Below are 14,649 nucleotides of genomic sequence, written 5' to 3'. Positions count from 1 at the left end.
GCGCTCCCCCGCCGTGCTCTAATGCCTCCATCCTCTAACTTAGCCGCGCACTTTCCCCTTCCCCCCGCCTGTCAACATTTCCCTGGGCAGTGCGCTTTAGCGGCACGCTGCCCCGCTGATCCTCCGCCCGCACACCACACGGGCCGCTCCTCTGGCATTCGAGCGGCCCCCAACGGAATGCAACCCTGTCGGGGAGACACGCTCCCCCGCCGGTCTACACCGCTGCCTCGTGCCTCTCCCTCGCGCTTCCTGCCAGACACCACCTCCATCTCTGGGGCCGCGCTCCTGACATTTGCGTGGCCCCCGACACTCACCTTCACCGTGCCGGCTTTCTGGGGGGGGGGTGAACAAGCCGCGACGGCGACTGCCACCCCGGCCATTGCGCGCCTCACCAGGCGCGAGGTCGTCAAAGCTGCCGGGATCAACAGATCCATTTGCCCCGCTTCGCTAAGAAGCCTCATCGCTTCAAGGACACGATAATCACCAGTCACCATTGTATCGTCGTCTAAGCACCCACACTATCAATACCCAACAACACTTGGCCTGTCAAAAACATAACAATACAGCTCTCCCAGCCACCAGACCTAAAATGGTGGCTGGGAAAGCGCGAAAACCCCATAAATAGCCCATTGGGCAAAACTGTCACATTTGGGCTATAATTGGGCTAGTCCCAATGTAGCCCAAAAACTTCAAAATGGCCGCTCGCCGGCCTGCCCCTCCCCCTCCCAAACTGCCCGGGTGGGGGAGCGAGGGGGGGGGGCAGACCTCGCCGTGCTCGGCTGCCCCCCCCCCCCCCCCCCCCCCCCACCCCCGCTTGAGTCCCTGTAGAATGAAGCTATTTTTTCCACTCAACAAATTGCGCTCCTCCATACCGGTTCTTTTCTAGTCCAGCATCGACCGTAGCTCTGCTCTCTACGGTCCTTCCTACAAGCCTGACTTCAGTGGCTGGCGGCCTGATCTCTAAAGCTGGTCTCTTCGCAGACCATTCAGAGGTAACTTTACTCCGAGTTGTAGACCTGTTCTTTTCTGTGTGGGAGCAGCTATTGCTCATATGGTAAGGGCTGTGACGGGGAGGTCTGACGAGGAGGTAATTGCTCTGCCACCCTACTGCTACTTTCTATACAAACATCCCCGATTAATAAAATGGATAGACTACAGTTTTATTTACTTGCTGAGTTGTTACTTCCGGCTTCTTCCTGTATGCCAACCTGTGTGAAATTATAATTTGTGTTATTTTTCCTGTAACCTCCATTTCTAATTCCTTTTGCCTCACTTTGGCCTGGATATGTAAATGGCTCCACGTTTTCTGGTTTTGATGGGTAGTTTGCCCTCTGTTTGCTTAAACCCATCTTTTTCTAACCTATTAAGGGGTATTAAAGCATTTCTGTCTGGGATGAACATGTCTCTCTGACATACTTAGTTAAGGATTTACTATAGGTTCTCGTGCACTGTGCTGAAAATTCAGGAGTTCACTTTTACCGTAACAATGCAAGTGGGGAGCCGCGTACGTGTAGGAAGTTTGGTTTTTACAGCTTGCTTCTTCTGCCAGCCTGTGGCTGGATTTTGGAACAGCCATTTGTAAAAGGGTACGAATTTAGCTGATGTTGAGGGGAGGGGGAGTCGTGGGGGGGGGGGGGGGGGGTAGAGGTCGTCTGTCGTTCGACCTTCGTGTCATTGAAACGACGTCTATAATCGTTTAGGCTTTGATACCACGAACTATTTTGTCTGCTGCTGATTACTGAGATAATCGTCTTTGTAATTATTGTCTCGGTGTTCGTTCGAGAAATACGTTTCCGTTACATGATTTTTTTTTTCTGGCTCCTTTATAAACTCTGTAGAAAGGTTTTATTTGATTTCAACCTACTAATTTGTTCAACATCTTAGCATTTTATTTTAAGGAACGAAATGTTTACCCCTATTTCTGTACATGGACAAAAACTCATCAATTTTACGTAGTTTTATTCACTCTAAATATTTTATTATTATAAAAAATTTCTTGTAGGTACATAATATCTTGGTGTGTTTCAGGATAAGAAGTACAAATCTGTTCACTACAAGACCAATATTTTAAATGAAAAGAAATTGAGGTCATGCCACCAGTCTTTATGCAAACGTGTCGCGATCGGTTCACAAGCAGTGGGGAATTTTCAAGGGATTGATCGTAATGTATTACTAAGAATGTTGGTTGCTATGGTGGGTCACATTATTTTCAGAACTCTGGATTAGCAGTGGGAGCAATCAAGCACCCACATATTCCTAAACATGCATGCACAGATCTGTAAGAGTAAACATAATGAATAATAATCAGTAGAAACATCACATTAAAATTTGGCGAGTACACTCAGGGTCGATCCCCATAGCGAACAAGACAAACTCTTTCTGCATCACCTTCACAAAAAAATTGAAAACTTTATTGTTCTAGTACTAGTTTGCATTATGAAGCGATCGTTCATATTACAAGATGTGTCAAATTTGCTAAAGCAAAGACTTTATAATGGCTGATGTATGTATTGTTGCTTATTTGCCTGTATTTTGTGTGTGTGTGGTGTTACTGTGTCCTCCTAATTATATACATTGCTACAATATATGTATCACCTTAACTTTATTTAGGGAGCACCCGTATTACCTAGAATGTGTAGATTCTGAGCATTAGTCTCTAACCAGTAAACTGAGAGTATGTGAAGCACTCTGACACACCGGGGTATGGTGAGATTGCTAATAAATGTTGGCTTTGGGGAGGGGAAGAGGGAGGCATTCACATACACCCTCTGCCCCTCCCTTCACACTCTCCCCATATTGTTCTGTACAGAACCTCATGTCTAAAGATATCCCTGCTACAATAAAAATGTTTGCTGTAAAGAGCTTCATTGCTGTTGGGGCTAAACAAGCACAAATACCTAAAAAGAAAAATATTGCTTTTTTATTTTAACTAGGTCACAAACCTTCCACGCCTACTTGGATGACATCATAAACTACCGCTGGGAGTTGGAGGAAGGTAAACCTAACCCACTGAAAGCAGCTCGGTTCCAAGATCTGACCCTGCGCACCCGCGTTGAGATTCTTCACCGGTTGTGTGATTATCGATTGGATGCTGATGATGTCTTCGGCCTCCTCAAGGTATTGTGCATGGAGAGCGATCATAGAATATTTTGTGGTACTTTTATACTGGGATGGGATTGGACATGAGCCTGTGCCATGTGGGAGCATTGACCTGGTGTCTGCAGCATTGATAAGCCTTTAGCAACCTGTGAGATAAGCATCCTTAAATGGAGGAGTGAATATATGGCATTACATTTACCAGTGAGGAAACAAATGTGATGGGTAGAATGATTGAATTAATCCCAGCCAGAGATCCTTGTTTTGCCAACTATGCCACCAGAGAGACGAATTAGCATATGCAAATCAGCTGTGGTCCTGCTCTGATGGGACAAGTCAGGACTGAACTGCCAGGCCAGGTTCTTTCTTAACGAGAACACATGCAACCTCAGACTGGTTGCAGCTTACCTGAGCCTTATTAGTAGGATGCAGCCTGATTCCAGTGACCGAAATCTGTCTGGAGTTGCTTGTGTTCTCGTCTGGATGGGGTCCTCACATGGCAGTGTGGCATGACAGTTTGGAATGGACTGTTCCCATGATGAGGAGCAAGACCAGTACTGGTTTGCATAAGGCCAGCCTCTGTTTAGCATGGCATGATGGGTGAAAAACGACTGACAGGAATGTGACCCGAGCGATCGCCTATGACTGAGATAATTCAAGCATTCCATTCCTTGCCTTGTTGTTTGTTGCGTTACAATTTTCAGCAGCATTGAAACAGTCAAGGTTCAATCGACCTCTGAGTATTTACACTCTTCTCCTAACCATCAAAGTAGCCATAAAATTAGATTAGTGGATGATTGTGGCAGCTTTGGAGCTCTATCTACAACTTGTATGTCACAGGTTCTAATTCTGATAAGAATGCTTGGCCTTTCAATCACTGAGGTTAAAAGACTCAGTGTGCTCTATTGTTATCCTAAAAAGGATCATGTGGATTTTAATAATGTAGTAGTGACTGGTTCGACTTGACCATCTTGTACAAGGTTTTCTGTGCATTTTCTATCAAGGGGCCCATCTAGAATGGTGGGAAATTATAGGAGCCTATGACAAGAAAAACATGCTTTCCTAATACGGTGTTCTTACTGCTGGATGCCCACATACTTGCCCTACTCTTACAGTCCATTTTAATAATTTCAGTACTCAAATTCGGATTTAATTTCCTGGCAAAGTATCTGGGTATAACTGTTGTGAGTAGGATGGGACACTCATATGGCTGATGGATTGAGAAGTGGATGCAAGAATGAAGCTTACAAATGATGGATGGATAGTTGGATCAGAGGACGCAGCATGCATGTGACTGAAGAGTTGGGTCAATGGATGGTGCTTGCATATGCTGGGTGTAGACTTGAACCTGAATTCATGGCATATATCTCATGGGCAGTGAGTTGGATCTGATGATGGAGTATGCATGTCATCGATTGGCTGACCAAACATTGGGCAAGCAATTGAGAGATGGAGAGTTGGGGCCGAGTTCACAGGGCATGCTTGTGATGGAAGACGAGTCGGCCCCAAGGACTGGGAATGTATGCATGCATGAATGTGATGGTTGGAGAGTCGACCCTCACATTGGACATGCATGTGATAGATGGTGAATTGTGGCTGGGCTCACAGTGCAAGCGTGTGATGGAAGGCAAGTTGGGAGAGAGGCTGTAGCTTGTAGTTGATGAATGGTAACTTGGGCATCACTAAGAAATTTAAAAAAACAAGGCTTTAAGATACTGGAAAGAAAATGGTGCAGTTCTACATCTAAGAGGAAAAAAAAATGCCTAAAAAAACACTCTAAATGCATATAAGAGAGTTCTGCAAAGCAAAAGCAGACTACTACGCCAATACTATTCATGCCGCCCCAAACAGCGCTAAGAATGTATTTGACATTATTCACAAATTATCTAATCCCTATAAAACAGGAGATAATGTATTTGCAAGCTCTCTGTGATGCTCTTGCTGACTTCTTTGAGAAGATCAGTAAGATTCTTCAGGACATTGGAAGCTAGCCTCAGCCTCAGATTCCTGTCTGGGTGATACACATCCTGATGTAAGTACCGCAACAGTCACATCAACCTGTTCCAAAACTGAAGCACCAATGTTAGTTAACACCGAGGTACACATAGTGTCAAACTCCTATGATAGGCTCTTGCGTAAATTTGAAGTCTTTGAACCTATAGCTGAGGACTGTTTTCGAGCCATTGCTATGTCTACCTAGTCACTCAACCCTCGATCCCCTATCACAGAGTCTGGAAAGAGATGGCAGATGAATAATTTCCTCCTGTATTGCAGCTATGCAATCAATCTCTGGAAACTGGCCCTGTACCACAGGTTTGGAAGAGGGCCATATTCGCCCCCTTATGAAAAAATCCAAACTCTTGACCTTTGTGGTTCCATCCGTGGAGTATGTGAAAGCCACTTTTGTGAATTGCAGGTCTGGGTCCCCTAGGGATCCCATACCCCCTCACATCTTGAAGCCCATTTCGGATATTATTTCTCCAATTTATCAGGAGCTATTTTCCATTTCCCTCCAGTGAGGTGTTTTACCAGATGACTGGAAAAGAGCTAACATGATTCCGCTACTTAAAAAGGCTAATGCCGATACGGGAGACATCGTTTACAACGAATGCGATACAACACAGTCCATTACAACGCAATTGTTACAACGGCCACGTTGTTACATCGCAAACCATTACAACGCAAGCCGTTACGACGACTTGCTGTAGGAGGCAGGAGGTGTTGGATTTTAAATCCCTACTGTTGCACAGACTGGAGTTGGAATAGTAAATTATACTAATCCAACATCCAGTGCCCCCTACAGCAAGTCGTTGTAATGACTTGCGTTGTAATGGTATGCGAAGTAACAACACAGCACAGAGACCTCATTATTAGTTTCCGAGTCCATTAAGTTTTGCTTAGATTCTGGCATTAATGTTGTTCTGGTGCTGTTGGACCTGTCAGAAGCATTTGATACTGTTGATCATAACATCCTGCTGCACAGGTTAGAACACCTGGGAATAACAGGCTCTGCGCTAAGCTGACTGGACTCCTTCCTTGAGGGACGTGAGCAGGTTGGATGAAGCTGTGTGCCTCAGGAGCAAAAAAGTTGAAGTGGGGAATACCGCAAGGTTCCTCCTGAAGTCCCACACACTTTAATATTTACATATCTTCTCTGGCATATTTGGTTGAATCCTTTAACATCAAGGTCATCTCATATGCAGATGATAACCAACTCCAGCTCACATATGATGGGGATCCAACAAATGCAAGGGTTGTGTTAGCCTGCTGTATGTTGACAGCGCTCCATTGGCTGAAAGCTAGTAGATTGCAGTGCAACCCAGATAAGACTGAAATCTTACTGTAGGGGCAGGAACCCATTCCAGGGTGTTTCGATGCCTGGCCCAACAGCATTTCCCTGCTGCTGCCTCCAACGGCGTTGGCTAGAAATCTGGGTGTGCTGTGTGACACCCAGCTCTCGTTTGGGGCACAGATGTTAGCTGTGGTGAAAGCTGGTTTCAGGATTCTTCGCATGCGGAATAAGTTCCTTCACTTGCTTCCTCAAGTGGCTCAAGTTACAGTGGCCAGGACAGTGATCTTAACTAGGTTGGATTATGTTAATGTCCTGCACCTAAGTCTTCCGGAATACCTGACCCAGCGGTTGCAAGTTATGAAGAACATTGCAGTCCGTTTGCTATATAAAATTCCAAATTGTACCGCAGTATCCCTATTTCAGGAAAGACTTCAATGGCTGCTAGTTCGACAACGCGTAATGTATAAGGTTCAGACCCTAACGCACCGAGCCCTCCATAATAGGGGCCTTTGTACCTTAATGAACGCATGAAGGATTATAGACCTGTTAGTACCTTGCGTTGTATCACTTCTGGACTTATTGTGGTTCCTTGTTTTCAGAAACAGCAGAGGGGAGTTTCTTCTTTCACTGTCAAAGCAGCAGGTTTGTATAACAAGCTGCCTGAATACCCGAGAGTCATCTCGGATTAAGCTAAATTATAAAAAGAGCTAAAAACACTCATATTCAGACTTTAGTGGTGATTGAGGGCGAGCAGTTCACTGCTGTACTCTGTGGGTGCCTGGAAGTGCCGGGACACTCTTTCAAGTACCTGTGTGCTATAGAAGAATCCTTCATTCATTCAGAAATTCCACCGTGGATTCTCTGGTCCTCAGTAACTATAGGCTATATCGCTTCCAGTAAAAATACTAGAGCGCTTCGTTAGCAGAAAATTGTCCCATTATCTGTAAGACCATTCTCTCCTAGAGGAGGATCAGTTTGGTTTCAAGCCAGGGCAATGTACTGAGTCTGCACTACTCCTAGCTATGGATGAACTCCGTATGAAGGTGGACAACGCCCAGTTGACGGTCCTGATACTACTCTGTTTGTCTGCCGCCTTTGATACCACCCAACCACACAACTCTCCTGGCAAATTTAGCTTTGATTGGAGTTATTGGTATTGTATTAAATTGGACGTGTTCCTATTTTTCAGACTGATGCCAGGTGGTTGCCGTGCCTCCTTATTGCTCTGACTCCAAGACCATCCAACATGGAGTTCCACAGGGTACGGCACTCAGCCAAATCCTTTTTAACATTTATGAGGCCACTCATAACTCTCATTAAAGCCCATAATATTAGGCTGGTCAGCTATGCTGACAACACGCAGTTGATTCTGTTAATTGAAAACAGCCAGCAGGATGTCATGCTTCATCATGGGATGTTCCCCATCAGGCCGGTGCTGCAATGCCTGATGGGCCCCTCACTGTGGAGGCTCTTTGACGGAGATCTTCTGATCATAAAGCTGTATGATGAAAGCAAGTGAGGGGGGAAATAGGGTGGTGAAGAGGTGATATTAAAAGGGTGTATGGGAACCAAAGAGATTTTAATTAAGTAGTGGTCCCTTGACTCATTAAAAAAATGGAGACGCTGTCTGAGGTGATAATGTACCCTAATAGCTATAGTGTTTGTAGAGTAAGGTCAACATGTTTCCTTCCTAGTGTGTCACGTGGGTCAATGGCATTTCATCAGGACCAAACTGGTACCTACCCTATAAACAAAAAATGTGGGGCCCAAAAGAGACCTGAAGAAACAGGGTACCCACTAAAACAATAAATACTGCACCTGCTGCAGTGTAGAGGCCGATTCCACTTATAAGAAAAATTGAAGAGGAGGACCACGAGGGGTATGTTGTCAACCAGTTGATTATAAGGGCTGACAGTGTTTCACAGATAGTCCCACCGGTTCATATTGCTGCCCAGCTGGTATAGCCCAGAACAATAAAGGAGAATATTACCCCACATAATAAAATATTGCAATTTATCCAGTATTGGGGTATCTTTCATAGATTAACATGCCTGAATCATTCCCCGTCGCAGAGGCGGGAGTCCCATGGTAAAATACAAAAGCAGTGCCTAAGTAAATAATAATAGTAGGCTAAAAGAAAGCCAGAGGCCTAAAACTTAGTAGCCTATCTACATAATTATACGAAAAGAACTAAAATAGTTCTAGCCAATCAGCTACTAGCACCCTCTAGAACCCTCACAGCAGAGGCAGTTCTCCTCAGATTTTCACCGCACGTCGTGTGGAAGGGGGTCTCCCTGAGTGCCTACTCAGTTTCTTCACCTTTTCTTCAGAATGTCTGACAAGAAAGCTCTGTTTAGACCCTGCAGGACCTGTGATAAGAAGAGGATCCATGTGGACGACCAACATGAAGACTGTATATATTGTCTACATCCTAAGCATGTTGCTAAGGATTGTAGAATTTGCCGGACTTTCCCTGCTAAGACTTTAAGGGACAGGGAGGCAAGGTTGCTTTTATGGCTAAAATCTTCCTCGGCTGAGGAAGGGCCTCGACATCTAGCAAAAGGGCTAGATCGCTTGATAGCTCTTCCAGTGAAGGAAGAAAGCATCACAAGGCCTCTCATGAAACTTCTGTCCATTCGCAGAGGTCACAAATATTATCCTCTGGGTCATCACTGTCTTCACACTCTGAGGTTTCCAAAAGTCCTTCAGCGTCTAGAACCGTGAGTAAAACCCAGGTTAAGACTCTAACACTGGTTTCTTCACATACGGTTTCTGTGACTTCTGCTGCTCCTCTGTCAACGGCTACAGTCTCCACTACGTTTATTTCTTCACCTATTGTGTCTTCTAAAATATCTACTATCTCTAAACAGCCTGTTTTAAAAGACTCATCGACGAAAAGTTCATTTTCTAAGTCTCCGTCGACGACCGCGTTGACGTCGAGCTTGACGGCGAAAGTCTCATCGATGGCGTCGCCGATCAAGATTCCATCGACGAAGAGCCCGTCGACGATCCCGTCGACGAGAAGTCTACTTAAGGTGTTCCACCAGTCTCTCAGACTACGCCTATCTCTTACACTCATTTTCAATTAAAAACTTTTCATAAGCAGGATTACAGCAACATATCTCCTTTACTATCATCTCATATCCTAGAAACTTATCCAGAGAATGAGGACTTTGATGACGAAGATGATGAGGGTCCTTTCGGTATAGCTCGGCACCCCTCGGAACTTCATATAAAATGCCAAGTCGAAGATGAAGAGGAGGATTACCAGGAGCATGTTTACCAGGAAGGCCTTTCTACACCATGTTACATACATCCCAGAAGGGATTGGGATCATAGGGGAACGAGTCATCTCCCTCCTACACCTATACAGGATCTCCAGGACATGCTGGCGGATTTCCTCCACAACAGGCTGTTCCTGATTTACAACCTTTACCTGCTGAAGGGACACACTCATTACCGCAGACAGACATGCCGAGTTCACCACCTCATCCTACTGGTTCTGGGCCACAATCACACCATGATACCATTTCCTCTGATGAGGAAGAGATCGAAGAGGGTGAAGTGCCTGATAGACACAAGTCTGGATCCTTGGGACGACTATATTATACCAATGCCTACTCCACCCATTCCTCAGCCTTCGGATTCTCCTCCTGAGGATATTGGCGACTTTCACAACCTGATGCAACGTGTCGCAACCAGATTTCAATTACCAGTCACAGTGAAACATACAGATTGCTTCCTCCATGACTTTAAAGAGGAGCACAGAAAGATCACCAGAGCGATCCCCATCATTGATTATATCGGGAATGAGGGAAAAAAAATTATGAAAACACCTGCTTCCGTTCCAGCTGTCCTCCCTCGTATTGACAAAAAATACTATGCTCCTCCGGACACGCCATCTTGTCTAATCGGTCATCCTCAACCAGATTCTGTTATATCGCAAGCTGCTCAACAAAGGTCCAAAAATCCAGCTACGCCGATATCAACCCCGCCGGATAAAGAAGGACGGAGATTAGATCTTATTGGTAAAAAGTTTTCCACTATGGCGGCAACCTCTATTAACCCCTTCGCTGCTAGGCCTTTTCCCCTCCTGTGCTAAGCCCTTTTTGGGCTATTTGAGGTAGTGCGCGCTTAGGCCCCTGTAACTTTTTGACCACATTAGGAATCCACGCCAAATTTGCGTCCTTTTCTTCCAACATCTTGGGGATTCTAAAGGTACCCAGGGTTTGTGGATTCTCCTAGAGGGGTCACAGAAATTAGTCAAAATACAGCAATTTTTTTTTTTTTTTGTGAAAAATGTGAAAAACGGGCTGCAAATGAAAGCTTCTGGGTTTTTCTCTGCAAATGGTATCAAAAAAGGGTTTGTGGGGCTGAAATCACAATTTCTCCAGCTTTTAGGGAATGACAGACTTTTGTTAGAAAACCAACATTTTTTACACAGTTTTGGCATTTTTCTGGGACATACCCTATTTTTGCTATTTTTTGTGCTTTCAACCTCCTTCCAGTTAACGGTAGAAAAGGGTAACAAAACAATAATGGATCCTGGAAAGCTATACATTTTTGAAAAGTAGACAAAATTCTGAATTCAGCAAGGGGTCATTTGCGTAGATCCATCAAGGTTTCTTTATAGAAATTTACAGGCAAATATAGGAGAAATTAAAAATTTGTTGAAAAAAGCAGCCTCTTGAGTCAACGTTTTTACCTGTAACTTCTTCGAATTATGACATCTCTTTGAAAGCAATGTACCGTTACATCCGGTAGACCTTCCTGGTTGTGTGGACATATAGGACTTGTAGGTTCATCAAGAGCCCAACGAACCCAGAGTAGAAAAATGAGCAGCATTTTGTAATGTTTTTTTTTTTTGGTCCGGGTATATAGCAATTATTGTGGGAAAATGTATACTTGGAAAAATCGGTATGAAAGTCACCTATGTATTTCTGAAATGGGAACAAATTACAGAGTTCAGAAACAGTGCATATTTGCACATTTTCGAAATTGGGAATACTCATATTTGCATGACAATTATTGGTCATTTTTCAAAATGACTTTTTTTTTACACAATGTCTTTCATTTGGAAGGGAGAAATGCATCAAAAATCAACAGGTAATAACAGTAGCTTTACAAATTTGAACTACCCTAAGTCTCCCGAGAAAAATGGTACCTCACTTGTGTGGGTAGGCATAGTGCCCACGACAGGAAGTGGCTCAAAACCTAAGGTGAACACACCACATTTTCACACTGAAAATTTACACTTTTTTTGCAAAGAGTCTAGCTGTAGTTTTTGAACCCTAGCCCTGCCGGCACCTAGAGAAACCTAGCAAACCTATACATTTTTGAAAACTAGACACCCAGGGGAATCCAGGATGGGGTGACTTGACTGCCTCCCACCATGGTCTGTTACCCAGAATCCCTTGCAAACGTAAAAAATTGAAAAAAAAACCACATTTTCCCCACATTTCTGTGATGCAAAGTTCTGGAATCTGCGTGGATCCACAAATTTCCACCCACCCCGCGTTCCCCAAAGTCCTACAAGAAAAATGGTACCTCACTTGTGCGGGTCGGCCTAGTGCCCGCGACAGGAAACGGCGCAAAACGCAATGTGGTTTTGGAGTGAAAAATGACCCTTTTTTTGGCAAAGTGACTAGCTGTAGATTTTGTACCCTAGCCCTGCCGGCACCTAGGGAAACCTAGCAAACCTATACATTTCTGAAAACTAGACACCCAGGGGAATCCAGGATGGGGTGACTTGACTGCCTCCCACCATGGTCTGTTACCCAGAATCCCTTGCAAACGTAAAAAATTGAAAAAAAAACCACATTTTCCCCACATTTCTGTGATGCAAAGTTCTGGAATCTGCGTGGATCCACAAATTTCCACCCACCCCGCGTTCCCCAAAGTCCTACGAGAAAAATGGTACCTCACTTGTGCGGGTCGGCCTAGTGCCCGCGACAGGAAACGGCGCAAAACGCAACGTGGTTTTGGAGTGAAAAATGACCCTTTTTTTGGCAAAGTGACTAGCTGTAGATTTTGTACCCTAGCCCTGCCGGCACCTAGGGAAACCTAGCAAACCTATACATTTCTGAAAACTAGACACCCAGGGGAATCCAGGATGGGGTGACTTGACTGCCTCCCACCATGGTCTGTTACCCAGAATCCCTTGCAAACGTAAAAAATTGACAAAAAAAACACATTTTCCCCACATTTCTGTGATGGAAAGTTCTGGAATCTGCGTGGATCCACAAATTTCCACCCACCCCGCGTTCCCCAAAGTCCTACGAGAAAAATGGTACCTCACTTGTGCGGGTCGGCCTAGTGCCCGCGACAGGAAAAGGCGCAAAACGCAACGTTGTTTTTGGAGTGAAAAATGACCCTTTTTTTGGCAAAGTGACTAGCTGTAGATTTTGTACCCTAGCCCTGCCGGCACCTAGGGAAACCTAGCAAACCTATACATTTCTGAAAACTAGACACCCAGGGGAATCCAGGATGGGGTGACTTGACTGCCTCCCACCATGGTCTGTTACCCAGAATCCCTTGCAAACGTAAAAAATTGACAAAAAAAACACATTTTCCCCACATTTCTGTGATGGAAAGTTCTGGAATCTGCGTGGATCCACAAATTTCCACCCACCCCGCGTTCCCCAAAGTCCTACGAGAAAAATGGTACCTCACTTGTGCGGGTCGGCCTAGTGCCCGCGACAGGAAACGGCGCAAAACGCAACATGGTTTTGGAGTGAAAAATGACCCTTTTTTTGGCAAAGTGACTAGCTGTAGATTTTGTACCCTAGCCCTGCCGGCACCTAGGGAAACCTAGCAAACCTATACATTTCTGAAAACTAGACACCCAGGGGAATCCAGGATGGGGTGACTTGACTGCCTCCCACCATGGTCTGTTACCCAGAATCCCTTGCAAACGTAAAAAATTGACAAAAAAAACACATTTTCCCCACATTTCTGTGATGGAAAGTTCTGGAATCTGCGTGGATCCACAAATTTCCACCCACCCCGCGTTCCCCAAAGTCCTACGAGAAAAATGGTACCTCACTTGTGCGGGTCGGCCTAGTGCCCGCGACAGGAAACGGCGCAAAACGCAACGTGGTTTTGGAGTGAAAAATGACCCTTTTTTTGGCAAAGTGACTAGCTGTAGATTTTGTACCCTAGCCCTGCCGGCACCTAGGGAAACCTAGCAAACCTATACATTTCTGAAAACTAGACACCCAGGGGAATCCAGGATGGGGTGACTTGACTGCCTCCCACCATGGTCTGTTACCCAGAATCCCTTGCAAACGTAAAAAATTGACAAAAAAAACACATTTTCCCCACATTTCTGTGATGGAAAGTTCTGGAATCTGCGTGGATCCACAAATTTCCACCCACCCCGCGTTCCCCAAAGTCCTACGAGAAAAATGGTACCTCACTTGTGCGGGTCGGCCTAGTGCCCGCGACAGGAAACGGCGCAAAACGCAACGTGGTTTTGGAGTGAAAAATGACCCTTTTTTTGGCAAAGTGACTAGCTGTAGATTTTGTACCCTAGCCCTGCCGGCACCTAGGGAAACCTAGCAAACCTATACATTTCTGAAAACTAGACACCCAGGGGAATCCAGGATGGGGTGACTTGACTGCCTCCCACCATGGTCTGTTACCCAGAATCCCTTGCAAACGTAAAAAATTGACAAAAAAAACACATTTTCCCCACATTTCTGTGATGGAAAGTTCTGGAATCTGCGTGGATCCACAAATTTCCACCCACCCCGCGTTCCCCAAAGTCCTACGAGAAAAATGGTACCTCACTTGTGCGGGTCGGCCTAGTGCCCGCGACAGGAAACGGCGCAAAACGCAACGTGGTTTTGGAGTGAAAAATGACCCTTTTTTTGGCAAAGTGACTAGCTGTAGATTTTGTACCCTAGCCCTGCCGGCACCTAGGGAAACCTAGCAAACCTATACATTTCTGAAAACTAGACACCCAGGGGAATCCAGGATGGGGTGACTTGACTGCCTCCCACCATGGTCTGTTACCCAGAATCCCTTGCAAACGTAAAAAATTGACAAAAAAAACACATTTTCCCCACATTTCTGTGATGGAAAGTTCTGGAATCTGCGTGGATCCACAAATTTCCACCCACCCCGCGTTCCCCAAAGTCCTACGAGAAAAATGGTACCTCACTTGTGCGGGTCGGCCTAGTGCCCGCTACAGGAAACGGCGCAAAACGCAACGTGGTTTTGGAGTGAAAAATGACCCTTTTTTTGGCAAAGTGACTAGC

General features: G+C 45.2%; 1 protein-coding gene across 4 annotated transcripts in view; it reads left to right on the top strand.

Moving 5' to 3' along the window:
• Positions 1 to 14,649, top strand: part of CECR2 (CECR2 histone acetyl-lysine reader) — a 646,890-nt gene that overhangs the window by 327,235 nt on the left and 305,006 nt on the right. For all 4 annotated transcript variants that reach the window (XM_085652176.1, XM_085652174.1, XM_085652177.1 and 1 more), the window contains exon 3: positions 2,934 to 3,117. In XM_085652176.1, the coding sequence (XP_085508302.1) occupies positions 2,934 to 3,117 (184 nt within the window). The remainder of the gene's footprint in view (positions 1 to 2,933; positions 3,118 to 14,649) is intronic.

The sequence above is a fragment of the Triturus cristatus genome, chromosome 4_1 (genome assembly GCF_964204655.1).
Source record: "Triturus cristatus chromosome 4_1, aTriCri1.1, whole genome shotgun sequence".
Lineage (NCBI taxonomy): Eukaryota > Metazoa > Chordata > Amphibia > Caudata > Salamandridae > Triturus > Triturus cristatus.
The sequence above is the reverse complement of the archived record's forward strand: the minus strand, read 5'-3'. Positions and strand labels throughout refer to the sequence as shown.